Below are 26,449 nucleotides of genomic sequence, written 5' to 3' on the forward strand. Positions count from 1 at the left end.
CGAGTTATTGTGATAGCCTTGGCGTCGTCGGCGTCGTCTGCGTCTGCGTCTGCGTCTGCGTCGTCGTCGTCGTCCAAAAACTTTAACCTTACCTCATAACTCAAAAACCGTTCAACATTTTCACATTAAACTTGCTACACGTGTTCCTATTAACACTATGCATGTTTATAGCAGGTCATATAATTTTGCCTTTAATTAATATTGAGTTATCCCCCCTTTTCGACTTGGAATTTCATCAGACGAGCGTTGGCACCCACTCCGCGGTGCTCTTGTTATTATTATTATTTAATATTTTTTATTTTTTTTTATTTTATCCATCCATCCATCAATCGTAACAACTCGGCCATCTCCGGCAAGCTTCGAGATATCTTGATACTAGCCGAGGAGTTCCGATTGATCCATCCATGTATCATCATCATCTTATTGTTACTTCACGGAATCTACCGAACATCCGATTCAAGGTCATAATTGATAACGATCATCCGGTTGTTCATGTTCATGCTACTGAGCTAGCTGTCAAAAATGGAGACACTTCATAATTTTGTTAATCTTTGTAAAGAATATCCATCCGCGTCTATTTTGTGTTTATTTTTAATTGGATACATTTTATATTACTTTAACTGTGTTGCAAAGGTAAAAGTATTTCTTTTATTGTGCCATAAATCGGAATACTTGATGCGTATTTGCAGCTTTTCGGTTAACAACATAATTCGGATGAATAATTACGGGTGTTGTCCTAGACATTTTCTTGTCCTTAGACATATTGCTTGGCTCTCAATATCACAATTTCAGCGTTATATAGGTCATGGATTGATGCCATGTAAAGAAATGTTTAGTTAAATTTATGAGGGACAAATTTGACGTTAAACCCGTTAAAAGTGACATTAATACACTTGTTCAGAAAATTATTTTTAATATTCTCTTGATTAAAAGCATTCTTATCTGATGAAGATGTAACTAAGCTCTTATTATACCATGATATTTAGTTTTGTAAATTAAAGTTAAACTACATTTCATTTAACTATTTGTTAAAAAAACAGAAGCCGCTGCTAGCCTGCAAAGACAAGAAGTTACGTCAGTTTCTTGCGAACCATGTTCCAATTGTGTTTGAGAAGTTCTGGCCGACCTTTTGGTGCTTCGAGAGCAGAGCTATGACAATCATTCGATCTTTTATAGAAACTTCGCCAGACATTATGTATGAATGGTAAGTTTGCTGAAAGTCATGGAATCTGAACGTTTGTGTTTAATTCACTGATTACAAAAAAGTCTAACCACTACGAACTTGAACCATTAGGAACTTGAACCAAAGTCAGAGAAGTCATCCCTTATATGCCTCACATTGTGGACCTTAGATATATATTTTTAAAGGTACTCGCTCATATTTTTTCACCCAAATTAGTTTTCTCGGAAATGCATCTCAATATTTTTTTATTTTATTGTCACCGGGCGGGGTTCTCGTCCCCAAACTATGGCTTATTAACACGTAACTCCAAATACATTCTCCATATTTTATTCATATATAATACACTCGCTAAGTTGTGAGAGGTCTCTTAACCTTCTCTATCCACTCCCTAACAAGAACTGGCTAAAACTTACAATACAATTTCTCGTTAGGCCACGCCCATATAATTATAAACCAACCATACAAAAACACTTATCAAACTTCATTCATACCAGCCCCTAATGTAACCTACTATTGTCTTTACCTTCAGACCAGAACTCATAAGAATCTAATTCACACCTTCATGTTATATGCTTTGATCTAAGTAATGACAACTGCTTACCAAGTTTCATTCAATTCATTATGGAAGATACAGTATGTCCAGTAATTAAGAACAAGACTAGCAGATGTCTGTAACTAATTTTTTTTTTCAAAGACTATGAATTAGTACTAGACCATAACAAAATATAGTAATTAGTAACTATGATTTCCTCATGTGGACTTGTAGAGAAATCCTCATTCAATCAATTTGAGAAAAATATAAATAATCAATTTTGATATTTAAAATAATGAACTGTTTTATAACTCTGTGACACATTATCATTATTTTTAAATTATGATATCAAAATTGCAGAAAATAAAATAGTTATAGTACAAAGAGTATTTTGGTTTTAGCAGGATGAAAATCTGTGCAGGTAAAGTCAAGAATAAAGTAGAAAATCGATGCCTTAACCACACGGACATTGGAACTTTCACAAAAGTGGTAGATATTTTTACCTCTTAACAATACATTTATAACATCACATGATAATGTCAATCAACAAATCTTGAAAAAAGAAAGCTGTAATTGAGTGAATATTATTGTTGTTAATGCTAATGTGAGAATTGTGGTCTGCAAAACGATACAAATTTAAGCAAATATCAACATTTGCTGAAGGGTTCCAGATTTTGGTATCTTAGTTTTAACACTCCAGTCTTAATGATTTGCCAGACTTACAAATAATGCAAAAAATTGGATTTTTACAACAACATTAGCGATTACCTTTAAGACAAGATTCAGTATATTGATATTTGTTAATAATCATAATATTCAGTTCCTGTATTTTTTTACTTTATTGCATGAATAAGGCTGTTTAAGAACAATATATTCACGTAATTACCGGTATACTGGTAATTATGCAATAAGAACTTTACTGTTTACTCGCTGATAGCATCCTGGTTGTTCATGCTTTACCTGTATACAGGATGTTATATACCATGCAATGGGATGACTTCTTCAAATCTGGTAACACTTCGTAGTGGTAAGAGTTCGTATATGTATGACTTCTCCTGCTACCAATTAACTTAACAACCATTCTAGTATTATCTAACAGAATAATATGAAACTGTGTAAAAGTGATGTGTGTTACACATGTTAGAAACAGGGCTAATTGTTGGTCTACATTCAGAAAAAAGAACAGTTTATTGTTGGGTTCTTACTCAGTCTTAAAAATAAACAATTTTATCCACGCCTCTTAAGTTTTTGAACCATTACAAATTATTGCCTAAGCCCAACAGCAAGTTTAACTTTCAGACAGCTTGCTGAATAAGGCAACGTTTATGACTATTAATTCCATGAAGACTGATTACTGTTAACTGATGTAAAATCATATCTGCCATTTTAAATGAACGTTGTTTTTTTAATATAATCTGAATTATAAATTGTTAATGGGGTTAGAAGATATGGTAGTTGAATACTGTATACATGTACTGAGCTGCTCTGTCATTTTTCAGTGAACTGTTGTCGATGCCTGATGGAGGTCAGGTACGACTAGACTGGATGAACAATAATGACAGCCCTCAATACCCAGACAATGACACAAGACCTACAGTTGTTATGCTTCCAGGACTTACAGGTAAACCGGGGTATCAGTTAATTGATGTTATCAGAATCAACTTATTACTTATCACTTGTTTGATACTTTTTACAACAAACCTGCATGACCTTTTTCCAATAGAACTGATCTTTGCTACCATATAAAATGAATGATAGTTTTGAATCCATATACTGAAGTAATGTTGCCAAACCAGGTTTCATTCTATTGGCTTGTAGAGGTTTTATTTGGAGAACATTCTGTTATTCAACATATGGTTTATTATTATTAAGTATTAAAGTAGTAGTTAAAGGTTTATCACTCAAAATTTATGTGTGTTATACATGTGTATGTATTGATATGGAATAAGAGTGTCACTTTAATTTTAGTATTTAGTATTGAGGATTGAGTATTGCATATTGAGTATTGATTATTGAGTATTGATTGCTGCATATTGAGTAGTACGTATTGAGTATTGCCTATTGAGTATTGCATATTGGGCGTTGAATATTGCATATTGAGTATTTATTGCTGCATATTGAGTATTGCCTATTCAGTATTGCATATTGAGTATTGTGCATTGAATTATTGTGTTTTGAGTATTGATTGATGCTTATTGAGTATTGCATATTGCATATTGTATTATTGAGTATTGCATATTGAGTATTGCATATTGAGTATTTCATATTGAGTATTGCATATTGAGTATTGCGTATTGAGTATTGCATATTGAGTATTGCGTATTGAGTATTGCATATTGCATATTGTATTATTGAGTATTGCATATTGAGTATTTCATATTGAGTATTGCGTATTGAGTATTGCGTATTGAGTATTTCATATTGAGTATTGCATATTGAGTATTGCGTATTGAGTATTTCATATTGCATATTGTATTATTGAGTATCACAATTGCAGTCACCATGGCTCATTGTTACCAATTCTAGAAATGAAGAAAAAAAGGTGTAGTAAATGACCAGTCATGTAATATCCTCTCCTCCAGGGACAAGCTTTGAAAGCTACATCCTAAACCTTGTAAATGAAGCTAAAAAGCTGGGATACCGAGTGGTTGTGTTCAATAACAGGGGAAATGGATCAAAACTGTTGGTGAGTCTTATATTTTGTATTTCAGAATTCCTTATAACTTTATAATGAAGATAGAGTAAGAGGCAAATTGATTTTTATTCGAATAATTTTCCATAAAGTTTTTAATACAATGTAGAATTAACTAAATAGATTGAAAAGTGCCGATTAAATTTAAAGTGTAGATTTCCAAATTCTAACTAGCTAATAGGTAATATTGTTATTAATGAAACCATTTGTTTTAAAATATATTACAAATTTCAATTATTTCCATTTTCATTCATCAGAGGTTTGATAATGATAAATCTAACTGTAATACGCATAGCACCATCACTCTGGTGTATGAGAATGATTATTCCTTGTAAGCTCCCATTTCTGTATCCTAGCTGAATTGGAATATTTTGATACCTTATATATATGTATATGCATCAAAGCAAAACAGAGTTGTTCATAAAACAGCTGAAATAGTATGTTTTTTAGTTGAAAATTTAAATTGAAAAAAAATAATTATTTTTTTTACATTTTTGTATCAGACGCCGCGCACCTACTGCGCTGCTAACACAGAGGATCTGGGGCGTGTGGTCCACTATGTGAAGTCAAAATACCCGGACGCTCCACTCATGGGCACGGGAGTCTCCCTTGGAGGGTAGGTACTGTATAAGCTAGCAGTACATAAATGTTTATAAAACAGGGTCATTCGTAAAGTTCAAGGACTGATCTTGCAAACAATTAAATCATAAAAACTCCTTCTGAGGGTAGGTTCATAAAAAAGCCTGCACAACTAATATACAGTTAAAATCTTGTAAAGAAAAGGAGGACTCGAGAAGCTATGTCTTCTTTGTTCAATCCAAATTCCCGAACACTTGATTATTCATCTAATTGTCATTAAGTTTTTCCTGATGTTTATCTAAGAACATCAATGACAACTGTACTGTAAATTATGAGGCCTTTTCTTTGTTATTTGTGTTTTGATAATTTGTCTTGTAGGCTAGGCTTATCAGTAAAATCTCGGTTCATAAATGGCTACTGTAGATAATGATACATTTTTTGGATTTGTATATCCTGGTACCTAAGATCTGTCCGTAAATATTAAATATAATAATGTTGACGTCAACATTTCTGCAATAAAATTTTGCTTAATACTCAGCTGCACCTCTCATGGAAACAAGTGTTTCCCTAGGAGAGCAGCCAGGTGCACCAAAGATCAAACGGAGAATGTTATGTTTTTTTATTTAGTTCAACATTTCTCCTGTTCCATTTAAGTGTACAGGTTAAAATGAATTACATGTGTATCTTGTATTACCTATTAAACAATTGGACAGGACAAAAAATCAAATTGATATGAATTCCTAAAAAAATGTCTTCCAGAATGATCCTGTTCAGTTACTTGGCGAAGACAGGCAAGGACTGTGGAATGTTAGCAGGGATGTGCGTTTCCATGGCGTGGAACGTGTTTGAATCTGTGGAAACGCTGGAGAAGCCAGGTATCAACAAACACATACTCAACAGAATGCTGGCGAAAGGCCTTGTGGAAAACTTTAAAAAGTGAGTGGCTCATCTTTTTTTAATTTAAGCATTATATATTTACAACGATTGTGAAGAAAGCTATGATAGCTTATTCTAAGTCACTCTCATGAGCAGGATGTTGCGCGAGAGCGTGGTCTTGTGTTTTGGGGGAAACCTGAGTGTCAGTCCACGGAGAAAACCCACTTGTTTGGCTTGGTGACTATGAACCAAACTCACATGTACCCAGGTCGGGAATCGAACCCGGGTCGCCTTGGTGAAAAGTGAGTGCGCTAACCACTGTGCTAACCAGACAACCCATGACCCCCCATCTTTTTTTTAAAGAAAAAGAAATGTTGAAGTACTTGCATCATCAAGAGAGGCTTTGGCTTAAAATACTTTTCAAAAGACTGAAAAGCCTTAAAACTTATAGGGTGCTTGTGAATGTGTACATCACTTATAAAAATTCTTATGTCAGGGTCATTACTTGTTTGACTGTGAAACAAGAGCTGTCTCAGGAATGTTATAAAGCCCCTGATTTGGCGATGTCGGAGTGATGGCCATTGACCTCTTTGGGTGACCCTGACCTCAGGGGATGAAGCATGAACCCCATGCCCCACACCTTCCCATATCAATTGCAATAAATCATGACAGATAATATTTCATACTGATCTCTGAATGTGATGTAAGTCAATGATTTCTTAATTCATTTACTCCCAAAACTTTACATCATCCTAATTTATTATGATGTTGAATGAACCAGTACAGGTAAAAGGTCATTCATTAAAGCTGCACTCTCACAGATTTACCATTTTGACAACTTTTTTTATTTTTTGTCTTGGAACGAGCCAATTTATGCGAAAATGCATGTTTCTTTAACCGTTCGTAACGGTTTTAGCCATAAAACATTGATTTTGGAACGGAAATATGAAAATCTGCGATCTGATTTTTTATCACTGGTTTGCAGATATTTATGCAAAAATTTGCTCATTCCAAGACAAAAAAATAAAGTTGTAAAAATGGTAAATCTGTGAGAGTGCAGCTTTAAACAAAAAAAAACACAACATTTTTCTTTTCAATTTTGAGTGGGAATTTTTCTGAAGATTGGGAAAAATATCTTATATTTTGCTAAATGGGAATGGGTCCAATAGTTGGACCCGTGGGCATTACAGAAAAAAGCCCTGACATTGATATGAAATTTGATCAAAATTAGAATAAATTTATATAGGTTACAGATGACAGATGGATGGACATGATATGATATGATTTCTATATGCATCCCTTTTGGGGGAAATAAGAAGTGGTAAATTAAATTGTATATATTTTCTCTCTATTTGCAGGAATATGCATCTGTTTGAATCCCACATAGATGATGTACATCATGTATTAAAGGTAATACAAGTTTGAAAGAACTTTTCGCTTCCAATTACCCTGCCAAAAAATATAGGGTAATATAAGTTTGAATCTTATTTAATCAAATTATCACCAAATTTAGTCATAATGTGTATCAGCATAATATCTTGGTCAAGAACAATAACCAGTCATATAGGTTGTGTTTCTCAAGAGTTATTGCCCTTGAATCACATATATAATTTACTGTAATTAGTCAGAATGTGTGTGGGCATAATATCTTATACAAGTTTGATAAGTAGACATATCGCTTGAGTCACTTGAGTTTAATCCTTAAATAATTAATAACCTAAAATCAGTCTTGTCCAATCACTTGTTTTAGAATCCATTGTCCAATTATCACCAAATTTGGTCTGAAGTGTATGGGCATCATATCTTGATCAAGTTCAATAATCAGTCATAACGCTCTAGTCACTCCAGAGGCACTGCCCTTTGATCATAGAAATCATGGGTCAGTCAGAATGTGTATGGGCATAACATCTTAGACATTTCAATAACCAGCCATTTTGCTTGAGTCACTCGAGAGTTATCACCCTTCATAAACAGATATAACCTTAAATCAGTCTTCATAATTTCATAATCCTTTGTCCAATCATCACCAAAATTGGGCAGAGTGTCTAAGTGAGATTTCATGCTGAAAATATATCCAGGGTGAGGAATCATGTGACTTAAAGGGGTTCTCACATGGGTAACCATTCGTTGAAATCGATGTAAACAAAAAATAGGTGACATTTGTTTCTAAATAACTTATATAAGATAACAGATATGAGATAGGAAATTAATATTTACTTAATGATTAGCGTTTGATTATGCTTAAATTCAAGGCCGAAGGTTTATCTTTCCATGTTATAAATTATAATACATTGTATGTGTATGCGTTGAAAAACTTTGATAATTTTTTTGAAAACATTCATAGCTATTGATGGTACAGTTTCCTTTTATACTGCAAAAATGCAATTTGGTGCATGAAGCATATAACAGACTCTAAAATGTGCAATGTTAAGAAGGGTCAGGGTGGGAGTGTGATTCTTGACGGGTGTGTGTTGTTGAGGTCTGCTTTCATTCCACCTAGAGAAAAAGCCCTTAATTCCTCTTATATCGCAGGCATTTCTAAACATACTTGTTTTTATCTTGCACAGTGATACATTGAAAAACCCTAAACTGCCAAGCATGGAAAATAAGCTCTTAAGCTGTCTTGAGCTCTTTTTTTTTAATGTCTTATTAAAACTGACTCTTACGGATTGACAGTTTTTACATTTTTTGTATTTTTTTGTCTCAGAATCAGCTGATTTTGGCCTTATTGTCTTCAATTAAATTATATTAAATAACTCATTATAGAACAGTTTTTAATTTTGGAAAACTGCCAAAAAAGTTATTTTTCTTAAATTGTTAGTACAGTTTTAGCCATAAAACATAAGTTTTCCAATGTAAATATGAAAAACTGAGATCTGATCTTTTGTCAGCAGTCTTATATCACTGGTTTCCAAACTTTTGCAAAGCAGTTGGCTCATTCTAAGACAAATAAAAAGTTGTCATAATGGTCAATCTGTGAGAGTGCAGCTTTAAAAAAATTCAAGCGGGTCATTCATGCCCTTGACATGCAGCACTTAGTGAACGATTTGAACAAGAGGGCATTGACTTAGGAAAATCATTAATGGAATTTCGGATAATGTATAAGTGAATGTTTTAATTGACTGTTGAACTGTTTTAATCAAAGTGACCTCTATCTTGAAGTTGTTAATTATATCGAAGTGTCTGTCCACTTTATTATTAGTGATAAATTGTTGACCCTGCTTGAAAAAGGATCGTGGAAATTTTCGGACTCTATATGTTGTAGAAAATTTAATATATATGTGTAAAAATGAAATAAAATAAAGTTTGCTTATTTCTTAAATCTTATTACGTTTGAAAATAGATGTTTTATGTTTTCATTTTTCTCAAAGCTTTAGTAATGCTTACAGCCATAAAACGTAAATTATTTACCGAAAATATGCAAAATTGCAATCCAATTTTTTGTCAGTAGGTTTACATAACTGGTTTCCATAAACATTAAAGAAAAAAATTGGCTCATTCCTAGATTGTTTTTTTTATCAAAAAAGTCAAAATGGTCAATCAGTGAGAGTGCAGCTTTAACTTTGGAGTAAGGATTTAACCAGAATGTAACAAAATTACAACAAACATCTTATGATTGTTGAAAGAGAGTTAAAAGAATGCTTCTAAAATGCTTTTGATTACTTGAAATATGTTTTTACAGAGCACGACTATTCGCGAGTTTGATGACCGTTTTACTGCCCCGATGTTTGGGTACCAGACTTGGGAGGATTACTACCGTGACGCGTGCATACATGACAAAGTCCACGCCCTAGAGGTCCCTGTGCTTTGTCTAAATGCTGCCGATGATCCATTCTCCCCCCATTATGGTAAAATATTAACATTCGAGCCCTAACAATTTCTACAACCACAAGACTATATTACATAATTGTTTGAATATTTACACTCACTTATATTTTTTTTTGTAAAGAGATATTAATAAAATAAACTTTATGTTCACATTTATAACCAGCTAGAGATCGGATTATAGCTCATTGGGCTAAAGTTTTTTTGTTATCATATACCACACTCTAAATAAAGATTCGTTTATCATGTTAGAACATCATGATAGTGTATTTCAATATTGTGCTCTGATCAGAAAAGCCTAAAGACATTAAACCAATGGTATACGACTTAACAATGATTGACTATTCTTTTATACAAACATACTTTAGGTAGATGATAACATTCCTTTTACAATAAAAAACTCAACTGCAATGTTTTTTAATTAGTATTTTATTAGAGTCATGAATGATCATTATTTATCATTTAATCGTAAAGATTGATTACATTTTTGTGTGTGCTTATGCCATGCTGTATAAACGCAAGAGAGCATGCCTAAGCAAATTTTCCAAGAGGCTCTAGTGCCTTTCATTGAATTTACTCTCATGCCTTCCTGCGTTCTTACAGCATGAACACATCATCAAAATATGACAATTTTTTTTCATTTTTAAGAAACTGAAGGGCAGCTTGCATTACACAAGAAGCACTATATAGCTTTTTAACTTGTTTTCTTGGACTTAAGTAGTTTGGATTAAATTACTTTCTGAAATATTTAAATAGAATTTTTACCTTGGATCAAATACTACCTTTGATTATGCAAAGACCTCTATATGTACATTTCAGGTATTCTAAATTGTGTTATTTTTCTAACCTGTATGAACTGTATCTTTTAGCCATTCCAGTAAATGAGGCCGAAGATAATGACAATATTGCCATCCTGGTGACATCACACGGCGGCCATATTGGATTCCTGGATGGACTGTTACCACGGCAACCAACGTACATGTACAGAATGTTCTCACAGTACATGGATGGCGTTTTTAAACATGCCGGAGAATATATCCATAAAAATGAATAGACAAATTTTCCATGCCATGTTTTTTTCTTGCCAGGAAAAGTTGATATTTTTAACGCCAATGGGATCAAACAGTTTAGCTTTATGATTTTGATAAAGTTTAGCATTTGTTTTCAAATGGTGTAGCAAACACGCTACCCATTAGCGAACTGTCTCACACAAGTACAGTTGGCTGATGAAGATTTCTATCGTATTGCTTTTTTTTTCTTACTTATTTTAACGGCTAGCATCCAATGCTGTATGTAACTGTTATTTCTTATGCAGTCCGTGACTAGCATTATACATGTAGGGATAATATTTTGCTTCACTGTGATATCAGTAACTTTCTTTTATTTGAAAATGAAAAGAAAATATATTGCTTCGCATAATCTTACATTTACCTTAAAATGACTTAAAAACAGGTATAACCCATATACTCCAGTATATAATAAACATTACAGTTTCTTAAAGAAATTAAGTGAAAAGGGTATGCTTCAATGTTATTTATTCAAATTATTGTTTCAAATCCCCCTCATTTGTAGCTTGTTGATGTAAAAAGTCAAAGTCAAAGCCTTGATGTTTGAGACGGCAAATATCCTAGGCAGTGTCATGGGTAATGCTACACATTGACCTGTTTTTTGTAATCATATTAAACTTGGTACACATGTTGCATGAGACAATGTGGACATATGTAGAAAGGCACATAACCCTGGCTCTAACAATTGTCGAGATATTCGCCTTATTCGACTAAAACATACAAAACAGACAAGCATCTGAAATCCCTCCAAAGCGCTCTTGTTATTTATTTTTTGTTCAGCTGCTTTATGCACTTCTATTTTCTTTGAAATGAGCCAAAATGTCAGGTTACATAAATGTATGTTTCAATATATATACCGGTAATTGAAAAAGTAGGGGGCCAACTTAATATCAGTTTTCCAGTGTTAAAACATCAAATCTCATAAATACTTCATATAATTTTTGAATTCTAGTTATTCTGACAAAATGGAATATACTGACATAACAGTCAATGAAAATAGTTTTCAGGGTAAGAAGTTCATGACAATTAATTGTTTAAATAAAGTAGAACTATTCTTTGAAACATTTGTTATGGTAAATTGATATATTAAGTGATGTCCTAATTAACTAAACTAACTTTTGATTAAACACCAGTATCAAACTAATCATATGATGTTTAAAACATTTTTTTTATTTTATTTTTTTTAGGAAATTTATTTGTAAATTTAGGAAACTCAATTAAATTTAAGGAAATTGATTTAAGGTAGGAAATAACTTAAGATCTTTTATGAATACCAGCCCCAACAAGAATGGCGAGGAGCTGTATTCTTAAAGCATCTAATGTCGTTTCCTTATACTGACTGTAAGTTGATTATCATAGTCAAATAAAAAGAAATGTATATTCCTTTGAATATTAGGATATTATAGTATTTCTTTTCAATTACACCAAAGAAAGATATTTTGGAAAATCTTTATTTTTTGTTTCATATGACTAAAGAGATACTTAAATTTGGAAAGTGACTTATGCAAGAAAATGTTTAAAAAAAGTTTTTTTATGAATATCACTCTAAGTACTTAAAGCCTCAGTCTGAAAATGTGCAATATTATGATATGATGTTGTGTTTGTTATTATGTATTTATTTAGCTTTAATGTTGTGTTAGATTGACATAAGTATAAATCTCCCACTAGTTGCACTTGAGGAGACTTTAGGTTTGTGTCCCCAAATAGTAAAAATACTTCTGTTTTTAACTGGAACCGACCATCACTTAAAGAGTATTTATACTATGTTGATGAAACTTGGTTTCTTGACTGATGGCAATAAGAAGCTTATGCCTGTCACTTAAGAAAATTATGTCAAACACTATGAAAGTGTTGTTATTGCACCATCAAAAGTTTTGAAAAATGATCTAACTGAATTTGGAAATAACTCCAAAAGTTTTAAAGCTATGTTCTTGAAATTTGAGGATAATAAGGAGATTATGCACATGATTTTTTTTATCAAACATAAATTGTGGTTGCCATGGCAACAGAAAAGAAAAATACCTCACTAAGGAAAAACGTATAGGTTCATGAAACCAAGGTTGTTGAGAGTGAAAAATCTTAGAAAAATGTGGTTGCCATGACAACAGAAAAGAAAATACCTCACTTTGTAAAATAGTATAGGTTTTTGAATCATAGAATGCTGAGAATGAATCTTTGACAAATGTGGTTGCCTTGGTTGCAGAAAAGAAAATAGCTAGGTTTATTAAATTAAGTATGTTGAGAGTGAATAAATTTGGAAAAATGTGATTGCCATTACAACAGAAACGAAAAAACGTCAGTCCATAAACAAGTATAGGTTTTTGAATCTTAGTAGGTTGAGAGTGAATCTTGGAGCAATGTGGTTGCCATGGTAACAAAAAAGAAAATACCTAGGTTTATAAAACTTAGTGTGTTTAGATGAATACTCTAGGGAAAAAGTGGTTGCCATGGCAACAAAAAAGAAAATACCTCACTTAGTGAAAATGTATTATCATAGGTTCATGATATTTAGTATGTTGAGAGTGAATAATCTAGGAAAAATGTGGTTGCCATGGTTATGGAAATAACTAAAATACCAGTCTGGTAAAGTTTATACTACAGCACTCATTATTTTTAATGTAAACAGATTATAAGGTATTCATGAACAATATATAAGTAGTCATGGTTACTATAGCAACAAAAGAGTAAAAAAGTATCATTTTCTTTTACCATGAATTTGTTAACAAATATAGGACATACATGTTCATTGTCAAACATATCTTGCCAAATGTTTAAACTTGTCTAGTGCATGTTTTTATGTTTAAATATTGATATATAGGTTTTGCTTACTTTGTTATTTTTTCATATTCTATTTAATCAACTTATAGCACAACGTGTATTGAAGTCATTTTCTACTTGTGAAGAATACTTACAATATTTACCTTTTAAATGGCACTCTCACAAATTTACCATTTTGACAACATTTTATTTTTGTCTTTGAATGAGCCTTTTTAGTAAAAACATGTATTTCAAAACTATTGATATAAGACTGCTGACAAATGATCAGATCGCAGTTTATCCTATTTACGTTCGAAAATTAATGATTTTTTTTAAAGTATTATTTACTCTTTAAGAAAAATGTATAAAAGAAATATGTTTTGTACATAAATATGAAAACTTGCGATTTGATTTTTGCCAGCAGTCTTATATCACTGGTTCAAATGCATGTTTGCAAAAATTAGATTGTTCCAATAAAAACAATAAAAAACTGCACTGTTGTCAAAATGTTTAATATGACGGTGTGAGATTGCAGGTTTAAACAATAAAAAACTGCACTGTTGTCAAAATGTTTAATATGACGGTGTGAGATTGCAGGTTTAAACAATAAAAACTGCACTGTTGTCAAAATGTTTAATATGACGGTGTGAGATTGCAGGTTTAAACAATAAAAAACTGCACTGTTGTCAAAATGTTTAATATGACGGTGTGAGATTGCAGGTTTAAACAATAAAAAACTGCACTGTTGTCAAAATGTTTAATATGACGGTGTGAGATTGCAGGTTTAAACAATAAAAACTGCACTGTTGTCAAAATGTTTAATATGACGGTGTGAGATTGCAGGTTTAAGGACCACCTGGACTGCGATTGTTTTTTCTTCTGTATCAAATGAAATCATTGTTTACATAGTTTTCACTGTTACACGATAAAATTTCTTTGGTAAAAAAACCTATTTCTTAATAAAAGTATTGGTTAAATCTTACGATTGACAAAAAAGAGCATTAAAAAAACTCTTAAGGGCCTCAACTGTGAAAATTAGGGAATTGAAAATGCAGCCAATCCATGAGGCCCTATTTGAGATTTGTTTTTAAGACGAATACAGTACAGAACAGAACAGAACAGAACAAAATGTTTATTCAACTTAAGCATACATAGCTCATCGTTATAAACACAAACATAAATACACATATTAAATAAATATGATAAATATTGCATGCATGAAAGAACAAAATTTTGCATTCTACTATTTATAATCAAGTTATACAATACCGCGAGAAAAAAAGCAAACTTAAGAATACTAATTTAGCAGTAGTGAATGTGAAGAGGTCTTTAGGGGGGGGGGGGGGATTTAAACACTCGAGTCTCTTATTTTAAAAGCTTTGGTACAAAAAATAGTAATAAAAAAAGCAAATTTTACTAACATAGACTTATTGTCAGAATTGAGTAATGATATAAATTTTACCATATAGTAAAGTAATCAGTGTTGTGCCTGTGTTGTCTGTAAAAATGTGAATTCATTTTTTTTAGGATTCCATTTCACTTGCTGTTAACTAGTTAAGAGTGTAAACTTGTTTGTTTTATACCGTATATCTTTTATTATAATTTAATTTCTAATGTTTTGAAATAAATATCACAACAGATTATGTGAGTTTGTTTATTGTGATGAAAAAGCGAATACTCGTTTGTATTTGATGATTTTTTTTAAATGTACAATGTATCTACCAAAAAATCAACATGTCCTTAAAAGTGTGTAAAAGATAACAAAGGCATTTGCTGTTCCATTCTTTGCTGGGAAGAAAATAGTTGAAAAAGTTTAGTCCTTAATAAGTTTCTAAAATTTGCACTCTTAACCCCAAATAAAATGTACCACAACTAATACAATTGTTTACAATTCCGAAAAGGATGAATAAATATTAAAACAATTGTTCTAATGAAGGGTGCCCTGTTCAATTTGAAAGAAATGTGCAAAACACATGGTATTTCTACCTTAAGAGACCGAAGTTCATTACTGTTAATCTTTTAAGACTCTTAAGTCACCATATGTGTTCGTTTTCTCGTATTAAATGCAAAGTAACAGTCGTTTTATCAGTCATTCATATTTTCCATCTATTCATTATTTAGTAGTAATTAAAGGTTTATCACTCAAACTTTATGTTTCTTATACATGTGTACAGGGTGAGTACCTAAATCGGAACACTTTCGACACTTTTTTTGAAATGTATTAGACTTGCACCACAGGTATAAATTTTTCATCAGCATACTAGGATTCAAGATCAATTGGTTGATATAAATGGTTTTTGTCAAGATACTTCCAATCTGCATGAAAAGTACTTTATAAACCGCACAATCAAGGACTTCCATTTTTCATTTTTGTCCCTGGAGTACCTAAATATGGAACAGTTTTAATTTGTTATGTATTTTTATGTTTCCTTTTGAAATTATTGCTACATGTTTTGTTTAAGTAAACTTATAATTTATTTCGATTCCAGCTTGTTTTGTTTTTTTGGTCATTTTTGTCAGTAAAATTTGATGATTTAAGTAAAACAAGAGGGCCCTGAAGGCCCTGTATAGCTCACCTGATCCAATTCAAGTGTGAAATAAGTGTTTTCAGGGCGAGGGCAATTATGACAGGGGGTTAGATCCTACCTAGTGACCCAAGTTTTTTTTTAATATCGCGGATGATCCAGTTGCAAACCTTACCTTGATGTAATACGTACATTCTGACCAGGTTTCATATAGATAAAGTAGAGAATATGGCCTCAACAGTGTTTTAACAATGTTTTCTGTGATTTGACTTTGTGACCTAGTTTTTGAACTCGGGTTACCCAGTTTCAAATCTGACATAGACTTCATAAACACAAACATTCTGACATAGTTTCATGGTGATCAAAGAGAGAATATAACCTCTATAGTGTTTACAAAGTTTTTCTATGACCTAGTGGCCTGGTTTTTGACCTCTGATTACCCAGTTTCAAGCTCAACCTAAAGATCATCAAGAACAATATTCTGATCAAGTTCTATGAACATATGGTCATAAATGTGACCTCAGAGTGTTAACATGCTTTTCCTATGATTTGACATAATGACCTAGTTTTTGACCGCACATGACCCAGATTTAAACTTGACTTAGAAATTATTAATATAAACATTCTGACCAACTTTCATGAAGAAACATTTATAAATGTGACCTCTAGATTGTTAACAAGCGTTTCCTTATATTTGACTTGGTGACCTTGTTTTTGACCGCACATGACCAAGATTCGAACTTGGCCTAGAGCTGATCAATATATACATTCTGACTAAGTTTCATGAACATACAATCAGGAATGTGACCTTTAGAGTGCTAACAAGCGTTTCCTATTATTTGACCTGGTGACCTAGTTTTTGACCGCACATGACCCAGATTTAAACTTGACTTAGAAATTATTAATATAAACATTCTGACCAACTTTCATAAAGAAACATTTATAAATGTGACCTCTAGATTGTTAACAAGCGTTTCCTTATATTTGACTTGGTGACCTTGTTTTTGACCGCACATGACCAAGATTCGAACTTGGCCTAGAGCTGATAAATATATACATTCTGACTAAGTTTCATGAACATACAATCAGGAATGTGACCTTTAGAGTGTTAACAAGCGTTTCCTATTATTTGACCTGGTGACCTAGTTTTTGACCGCACATGACCCAGATTTAAATTTGACTTATAGATTATTAATATAAACATTCTGACCATCTTTCATGAAGATACAGTCATAAATGTGACCTCTAGAGTGTTAACAAGCTTTTCCTTCAATTTAAACTGGTGACCTAGATTTTGACCGCACATGACCCAGATTCGAACTTGACCTAGAGATCATTAATATTAACATTCTGACCAAGTTTCCTGAAGATATACTAGTAGTCATAGATGTGACCTCTATAGTGTTAACAAGCTTTTTCTTTAATTTGACCTGTTGACCTAGATGACCCAATATCGAACTCGTCCAAGATTTTATTGAGGGTAACATTCTGACCAAGTTTCATTAAGATTGTGCCCAAATTGTGACCTCTAGAGTGTTAACAGTCAAATTGTTGACGACGACCGACGGACACAGGGCGATCACAATAGCACACCTTGAGCACTAAAAACAGACTATGCCACTATGCTGTAATTGTGGCAAGCATGAAGTCATTCCCCCGCGTGCCATTTATTGGCATTTGAACGTGAACAACTTTGAATGATAGCAGTATTTTAAATACTTACCGGAGTATCCTGTTATTTGGAACGTGTATCTAAGGCAAGCGTCTTTATTGATTAAAATTGTAAATAAACAGATCACAATCGGAAAAAAAACACTTTTATAACGGGTGTTCCAAATTTAGGTACCGTTCCAATTTAGGTACTCAGCCAGTATGTATTGATTTTAAAGCTGCACTCTCACAGATATACCATTTTTACAACTTTTTTTATTTTTTGTCTTGGAAAGGGCAAATTTTTGCATAAATTTCTGCAAACCAATGATTTGGATTGCTGACAAAAATTAGATCGCAGATATTCATATTTCCGTTCGAAAATTAATGTTTTATGGCTTAAACCGTTACTAACGGTTTAAGAAAAATGCATAAAACATTTTTTTAACATAAATATAACATTCTGCGATCTATTTTTTGTCAGCAGTCTTATATGACTGGTTTCTATGAATTTTCGCAAAAAATTGCCCGTTCCAAGACATAAAGTTGTCAAAACGTTCAATCTGTGAGAGTACAGCTTTAAATACGAGTGTCATTTTTAATTCAGTTTGGAGACGATCGCATTAAAATCAGACCCCAAATACTCGCTTCACGACGTTACGCTACATACAGTACGTAATGAAAATAAGCCTCGATATAATTATAATTAGATTGGTTTGGAGAGAACTTTAAAAGCCACATAAATATATAAACAAAACATCCATTGTTTCGAATTCAAGTATTGTCCACTCTTTGGTGAAGTGTGTTGCGCGTAAAAGCTCTTGATTTTAAGTACATTTTGTGACTTCCAGTGGGCCCACTTCATGTGATTAATGATCAGCATACTGTGAATGGTGATAGTATTGTTTGAATGTTCATATAAGGAAATCAACAAACACCATCCCACTGAAACAGTAATGGCGTCAAATACACACAGTTGAGTCGAAAAGCGCTGTGATGTCAATGTTTGTCAGTAAACTAATGACCCTTTTGTTCATTTTTCGCTCCTTCATTTTATTAAGGAAACACAAATAAGGAATTGTCATAGACTTGATGGCGACGTCTTTGGTTTTCCGGTTAGCGCAGTGGTTAGCGCACTCGCTTCTCATCAATGCGACCCGGGTTCGATTCCCGGCTCGGGCGCGTGTGAGTTTGGTTCGTGGTCACCAAGCCGGACAAGTGGGTTTTCTCCGGTTTCCCGCACAACACAAGACCACACTCTCGCGTATAATAGGGCCAACGAGAGTGATTAATATGATGTTGTTATAACTTGTTTTGCAATCGTTGTTAAATAAATATGTTTTAACTAATCTATGGCGACGTCTTTGGCAACCGTTTGCGTTTCTACGTGTTCATGTAGGTCTACGGCTACGTATCTATATTATCTATTCTCCCTGCTTTTCAAAAAACATTGCCAGCAACACTGTAGAAAACCATCGTCGGAACCTGTTGTCGGAAACCATTTTCAGAAACATTGCCAGAACCACCGTCGGAACCTGTTGTCGGAAACCATTTTCGGAAACATTGCCAGAACCACCGTCGGAACCTACTGTCGGAAACCATCGTCGGAACCTGTTGTCGGAAACCATTGTCGGAAACATTGTTAAAACCACCGTCGGAATCCATCGTCGGAAACCATGTCAGAACTTCCGTCCGAAAACCATCGTCGGAACCTACGTTATAAATATTTCGGTTACTCTTCTGAACATATTCAATACATTATGCCTGGGTAAAAACGATGGACAAAATGATAAATACAGCGGGCCAAAATAAGTAGGGATGGAAACCGGATACCAAATCGGTATCCGGATACTATCCGGATACTCGTATCAAATTATTTTCATAATAAGTAAATTTCCTATTATATGTCACCCACCTTCTGCTATTTGACATAATTATCCACTTAATTTATAATTCGTCATATGGCAATTTCACTTTTTCATTCATTCTTTCTCAGTCTTAATAATTTATAATGTTATAATCAAAGCTAAATAACTCATTTTACGTCATAAAACTCATGATGAATACCACATAAACACCGCGCGAATTTGATAGTCACTTTGGCCGAGGTGGTTGCTTGGTTTCTGCCACGTGCTTTCGAGTTTGTTATTTATCAGCAGGTTTCATGTTAAATGACGCTTTGATTATTTGATAGTCGATTGTAATTTTATTTCATTACATTGTTTGATTAAATGCAATACCTACAATTTCTGCGGTGTTTTGAAATGAAGGATATAATTGCGGAAAAGATAAGAAGACTAAAAGACGATCTGAGTTTTCTTTATTTACATGCGTATACTTTTTTATTTATCAATAAACTAAACATGTTTACTATCAACTAGTGCCAATTAGTTTCAATTAAGCGCATCTGAGATCATAAAACAACACTTGTCATTGTAAACAAGGTCATAAAACTTCACAGGGTGCTGCACAAGGACACAATATTATGCCTTGTGCAAACACCCAATTAGCAGACGATTTGTGACACATACCCGCTTCGCGACAGACACTGTTGATCACCTGAAATATTTCATCTAAAAAGTTTTATAACAATTGCTATGTCTCTGCTAAGCTATTTCATTGAAATTTTAATTCTTAACGAATATTCGAATACCCATTTTGGTATCCGAATACTTGCGTGATATCCGGATATCCGGATACTCGGATATTCGCTTCCATCCCTAAAAATAAGCCAGTAAATGAGTGCATGAAATGTGGTGTTTGACCTGCATGGACTCATGGAACTAGGAGGATTCGTGGCGTAGACGTCATAAACTCATATGTCGTGGAATAGACGTCATGAACTCATATAAAACTTGGTTGTTTCGTGGCATAGCCGTCATGAACTCATATAAAACTTGGTGGTTTCGTGGCATAGCCGTCATGAAATCATATAAAACTTGGTGGTTTCGTGGCGTAGACGTCATGAACTCATATAAAACTTGGTTGTCTCGTGGCATAGACGTCATTAACTCATATAAAACTTGGTTGTCTCGTGGCATAGACGTCATTAACTCATATAAAACTTGGTTGTCTCGTGGCATAGACGTCATTAACTCATATAAAACTTGGTTGTCTCGTGTCATAGACGTCATTAACTCATATAAAACTTGGTTGTCTCGTGGCATAGACGTCATTAACTCATATAAAACTTGGTGGTTTCGTGTCATAGACGTCATTAACTCATATAAAACTTGGTTGTCTCGTGGCATAGACGTCATTAACTCATATAAAACTTGGTTGTCTCGTGGCATAGACGTCATGAACTCATATAAAACTTGGTTGTCTCGTGGCATAGACGTCATGAAATCATATTAAACTTGGTTGTCTCGTGGCGTAGACGTCATGAAATCATATTGATCTTGGTGGTTTCGTGGCATAGCCGTCATGAACTCATATCGAACTTGATGATGTCATGGAGGTAGACTTCACGCATATATATTGAACTTATTTGGCTCGTGGCGTAGACTGTATTGTATGCTCTCATTTCGAACTTGGTTGGTTCGTGGCGTTGGCTGTATGCAGTTGTATGTAAATTGGTGGTCGTGGGGTGTTCCAAAATCAGACACTGAATACACTGAAGACCATACTATTTCAAATTGAGTACATTGAAATGACATGATAATATAGTTGGTTCTTGGTGCAGTATTAAACTGTAGGAAATGGGTTGGTTGACTATTTTGCACTCGCCACTGATCCGGATTTATAGAGTCATCATTTAGTGATACAAGATTCGTTCATTCAAGATTAATCTCGCTCATTACCCACCACAACACTTGTGTGTCACCGTTCAAGTGTGAGTGTTCTAGTATATAAGTGACTCTTGGCCAGGGTATCAGTAGTAGTTGAAATAATTGTGTTTTCTGCCGCAGTCAGAATACATCAGTCTTGTCCACCGCGGCAATGTGGAAACTTTTAACATGGGTCGTCCTCTGTGGACAAATAGTACAGCACGTGTACGGAGTTGTTTGTGAACTTCCGGTCAATTGTCCAAGTAAAACACAGGTATGTATAAGTTATTGTTGTTGTTGTTACTAATGCTTCTCTTGTTGTTCGTTTCCAATTTTCAGTTTGACGTTGTTTCATACGTAAACGAGAATTTTTTAGTGATTCGCTAAGATTTGATTTTGCCAACGATTTTTGAAATATGTTTTTTTTAACCTTTGCGAATTAAAACTGCAATCTCACAGATTAATCGTTTTAACTTGTTCAATTATCTTTTTTCCTCGGAATGAGTATGTTTTTGCGTAAATGACTGAAAACCATTTATATTAAAGAAGGTTGACTAAAGATCATATCGCAGTTTTTTACCGTTATGGTCGAAATTTGATGTTTTATGGCTAAAAGCGAGTATGCAACCGTGTTTCGAGAAATTGCAATGTGTTATATTGTGAGCTAACTCGTATGACTAAATTTAAGGCTTTGATACCAAAATCAGCTAATTCTGAGACATTGTTTTTTTAAAAAAATGTCAAAACTGTCAATCTGTGAGGGTGCAGGTTTTACAACATTCTGAACCGGCAGTAACTCAAATGAACACAATTTGAAAAAAAAAATATCCAAGGCCTAAATATAGTTCACTTTTTTAGAGCCATTTTTGCGTAAATATCTACAAACCAATGATATAAGATTGCTGACAAAAAATCAGATCGCAGATTGTCATATTTCCGTTCGAAAATTAATGTTTTATTGCTTAAACCGTTACTAACGGTTAAATGGAAATGCACAAAACGTCAATTGTTGAACTTAAAATATACAAATCTGCGATCTAATGTTTTTGTCAGCAGTCTTATTTGACTAGTTTCCATGGATTTTTGCAAAAAATTGCTCGTTTCAAGACAGAAAATAAAAAAAAGTTGTTAAAATGTTCAATCTGTCAGAGTGTAGCTTTTAGTGATGGGTCCGTTCAAATGGAGCTCTCTCCCCTTTTCAATGAAAATAAGACGAGCAGTAGGAATGTTTTATTTATTTTTATCTATACAAGAGAACAAAGACAGAAAATCATATTTCAAAGTAGAAATGTAATGAGAACGAACCGTTCAAATGGAATTTGACGAGAATAAGACGAGCAGTAGTAATGTTTTATTTTTTATCTTAACAAATCATGCAAGGGGAAAAGTGCAAATTATCGTATTCCAAAGTAGAAATGTACCGAGATTTTCTTTTCTCTTTTTAATCCTGATATAAAATTACATTCTCGTTGAAAGAATGTTAAAGATTCGTGGCCGCATTCACAAGGCATCTTAGTGAGAAAAATAAAATATTGATTTTTTTGACAATCATTATTTTAAGTACACTCATTTTTTTTAATCAGATTTATTCATATGCATATATTGTAAGGACCATCTTCATATATTGTAAGGACCATCTTCATATATTGTAAGGACCATCTTCATATATTGTAAGGACCATCTTCTCATATGTTTGGTGTTCAAACATTGTTAGTTTTCTTAAAATTCAAGTAAGGAAAAAGGCAATTTAGTTGAATATTGTCACTAATATGCTTAATAAAAACAAACCTATGCTCCTGGATATGAATATCAATTTATCACGATTAAAACAAATAGGAGTATATTTAAAATCAAGCCAATATAAACAGCCGCTTCAGAGTCTTTGGCGTTCTTTTTTCGGCGAAGGGGAACAAATATACACGTTAAAAAATTCCCTAAACGCGCAATATTGTGGCTAATTAATAATTAATAATCATACCTTCGATGTACCTTTCATTGTTTAAAAACATAGTCATTCTTTTCCAGAAATATCTGACGGACTTTGGTTACCTCGACCCCCACCGCTCCGAATGCACCGAGGAGGACATTATGGCCGCCCTCACCAAGTTCCAAGAGCTGAATATCGGGTTCAAAGGACTCCACGTCACTGGAGGATGTGACAACATCACCACATTTGTGATGGACCAGCCCAGATGCGGCTGCGAAGACATCGTCAAGGGAAATGAGACGAAAATGATGAAAAACACTATCAGATACGTGGACCCTTTGTCGCCGCAGGAGTTCCGGACCGGAAATACGAAGTGGGGTTCACGTTCTCTCACTTGGTTCGTTGAGAAATATCCGGTGAAAAACAATCACCTTACCCGCTCCCAGGTTGATGACGCTATGAGGAGGGGGCTGCAGATCTGGGCAGACAAGACAAAACTAACATTCACCAGAGCGGCAAATTCGAGAGCGGATATCGTCATAAGGTTTGAAACCAGACGTCATACCACTAGCCCGCCTTATTTTGATTTCGACGGACAGGGGAACGTTCTCGCGCATGCGTTTTTTTCCGGAATCGGGTCTTGTACATTTTGATGACGATGAGCACTTTGTACTGAATTCAAACAGTGGAACGGAGTTGTATATCGTAGCGGCCCATGAGTTTGGCCACACCCTCGGAATCTCACACTCTAACATTAAGGAATCCCTGATGGCGCCCTATTACCGTTACAGCGACAACCTACAACTTCACTCCGACGATATCTCGGCCATTCAGTCCCTATACGGGCCCCCGGATGCCAATCCCGTACATACGACGAATGCGCCTATCCCAACACCCCGCCCAACCCCGCCCCGCCCGTCACCGGAAGTGCCCGACTACTGCAACATCCAAGTTCAGGCGTCCTTTAGAATTAGTGACACCTCCTACATCTTTTCACGAGAAGTTGTCTCACAACGGCGACGCATTCTAAAGGTCTACACAATGACGTCATCCGGTATTTCGGTCCAGGGACGGGACATTAGAGACGTGTTTATCAAACGCCCAGGCAGCTCATACCGTTACAGATCGTATCCGTATCGTGTGGACGCTGCCACGTACATTCCCAACAAGCAGTATGTCCTTTTATTTCAAGGAACCAAAGTTTATGGATACAAGCAAGACGGTAACGTCTTCTACTTGGACGTAGAGAACAACTATCCGCGTTGGTTCGACACCAGAGATTTCCCGGAGCTCCCGCGCGCGGCCGTTGCCATGCCGTACTATGGTTACAACAGCTACTACGTGCTCATTTTCGGTAGTACCATGGTCTGGAACTGGGACGTAAATAAACACCGCGTCGGTGCCTGGGCGTATCCCATTGACGCCTTCGGCCGCAACATGCCCCAGAAGGTGGACGCCGCCTACCTCCAGGACCGGAACTGGGCCATCTTTATCAAGGGAGATAAATATTGGAAATTTTCTGTCTTAAGCAGGAGGGTTCTGCAGGAAGATTCGCAACTTCCGCTAAAGAAGGACCTGTTCAGGGGAAGGTGTATGTAACATGCTCAACGAATGCTAGTTGTCGTAGTATGTAATAATGTTCATATTTTTCTTTATTCTTTGACTGATTGTTTTGAATAGAACGTTAAAAGTGTTTCTTAAATCGATCAACATTGTATATTTCTTTTATTATTGATAACAACACATTACAAAATAACAGTTTTATAACATAACACATCATTTTTCATGTTATATACAGAGTTATAATCATGAGTACAATTAATGTTAAAGAGAAACAATGTATGGCTTATCAGGGCATTGCGCTAGGTCCATGCAAATTGACAGCATATATGGACTGCGATGAAATCTCCGATTGGTTTATCGTAAAAGGGTTTAAAAATGAAATGGTTTGTAAGTTTTTTGTTGTTTTTGAGGATGCTGTTGTTGTTGTTTCAAGCATATATTACTATGATTGACCTGCAAAAAATAACGTATTCTAAATATGATTATGATAATTCTAATATTATGTTGTTGTTGTTGTGGATGTTGATGTGGATGTTGTTATTCTTTCAAGCAGATACTACTAACATTGGTGTTAAGAACAATTAACGTATTCTAATAGTATGCTGCTGTTGTTGTTGATGATGATGTTGTTGTTATGAGTTGTTGTTTGAAGCGAATATTACTAAAACAAAGGCTCTATATCCAAGTCCTCGATCGCTTATTTTCAATTTCCTGAACATCTTCGTCCTCTTGAAAAGAAAGCAAGGACTCGCCTATGATATCGTATCTTAATAAATCAGATACTTGAACAATAGACATCCTTATATTAGTCAGAACATCTTAGTAATAATATGGGTTGTTATTTAGAGGACTATATACATGAATACACTGACATCAGTCTTTTTAACAAGACAAAGGAGATTACAATCATCTGGCTACAACATAAAATAGCCATAGAAAACAACAAAACAAACATTTAAAATGACATCCTGCAAATATCACAGTTGGCAGTTGTGTTGACATTAACCACCATATGACTACGCCCCCTCCTTAAAAAAAACCTCCATTTTTTTCAAGACAAAAAATATTTGGAACATGATCATCTATCTCAAAACCCTAAATATTAACCAAAATTCCCAGGAAAAAATCCCCCCCCCCCCCAAAAAAAAATTAAATAAATAAAAAAATTAAAGGTTGACATGTTAGGACCCTCGTTCGGACGGTGGTGTTTTCGTTAAACTCGTAACTAACTTGTTGTTTAACCAGTGTCTCCAAACAACTTGCATTCTTCTCAGAATATAATGAGGTTTCAGAAAATGTACAACTTCAAAACACTTTCATCAACGAAATGGATATTTAAAGACCCAAACTCCGAAAAAACATAGATAGGCAGTTTCTTAATCTTCATCGGAATCTGTGTTTTCAACAAAATTTAACACACTTAAACATACTAATAACGTACATACATTTTGACTTTAGAAATAAAATAGTTTATAATATATATGTCATATATTTAGAAACTAT

At 34.2% G+C, this 26,449-nt stretch overlaps 2 protein-coding genes across 2 annotated transcripts; both read left to right on the forward strand.

Annotated features, from left to right (window-relative positions):
* The first annotated feature begins 438 nt into the window (after nucleotides 1-438).
* On the forward strand, nucleotides 439-14,363 carry LOC128240858 (phospholipase ABHD3-like). Its single transcript, XM_052957812.1, has 9 exons — nucleotides 439-633; nucleotides 1,041-1,204; nucleotides 3,215-3,336; nucleotides 4,298-4,401; nucleotides 4,911-5,023; nucleotides 5,746-5,922; nucleotides 7,221-7,272; nucleotides 9,545-9,710; nucleotides 10,557-14,363. The coding sequence occupies exons 1-9, from the start codon at nucleotides 523-525 to the stop codon at nucleotides 10,739-10,741; spliced, it is 1,194 nt and encodes a 397-aa protein (XP_052813772.1). The 5' UTR covers nucleotides 439-522; the 3' UTR covers nucleotides 10,742-14,363.
* Nucleotides 14,364-21,501: 7,138 nt separating this feature from the next.
* Nucleotides 21,502-25,634, forward strand: LOC128232486 (collagenase 3-like). Its single transcript, XM_052946063.1, is given in 3 exon segments — nucleotides 21,502-21,730; nucleotides 23,482-24,003; nucleotides 24,005-25,634. Coding segments are annotated over 3 exon segments (1,602 nt in total). The 5' UTR covers nucleotides 21,502-21,628; the 3' UTR covers nucleotides 24,983-25,634.
* Nucleotides 25,635-26,449: the final 815 nt, after the last annotated feature.

The sequence above is a fragment of the Mya arenaria genome, chromosome 1 (genome assembly GCF_026914265.1).
Source record: "Mya arenaria isolate MELC-2E11 chromosome 1, ASM2691426v1".
NCBI classification, from domain to species: domain Eukaryota; kingdom Metazoa; phylum Mollusca; class Bivalvia; order Myida; family Myidae; genus Mya; species Mya arenaria.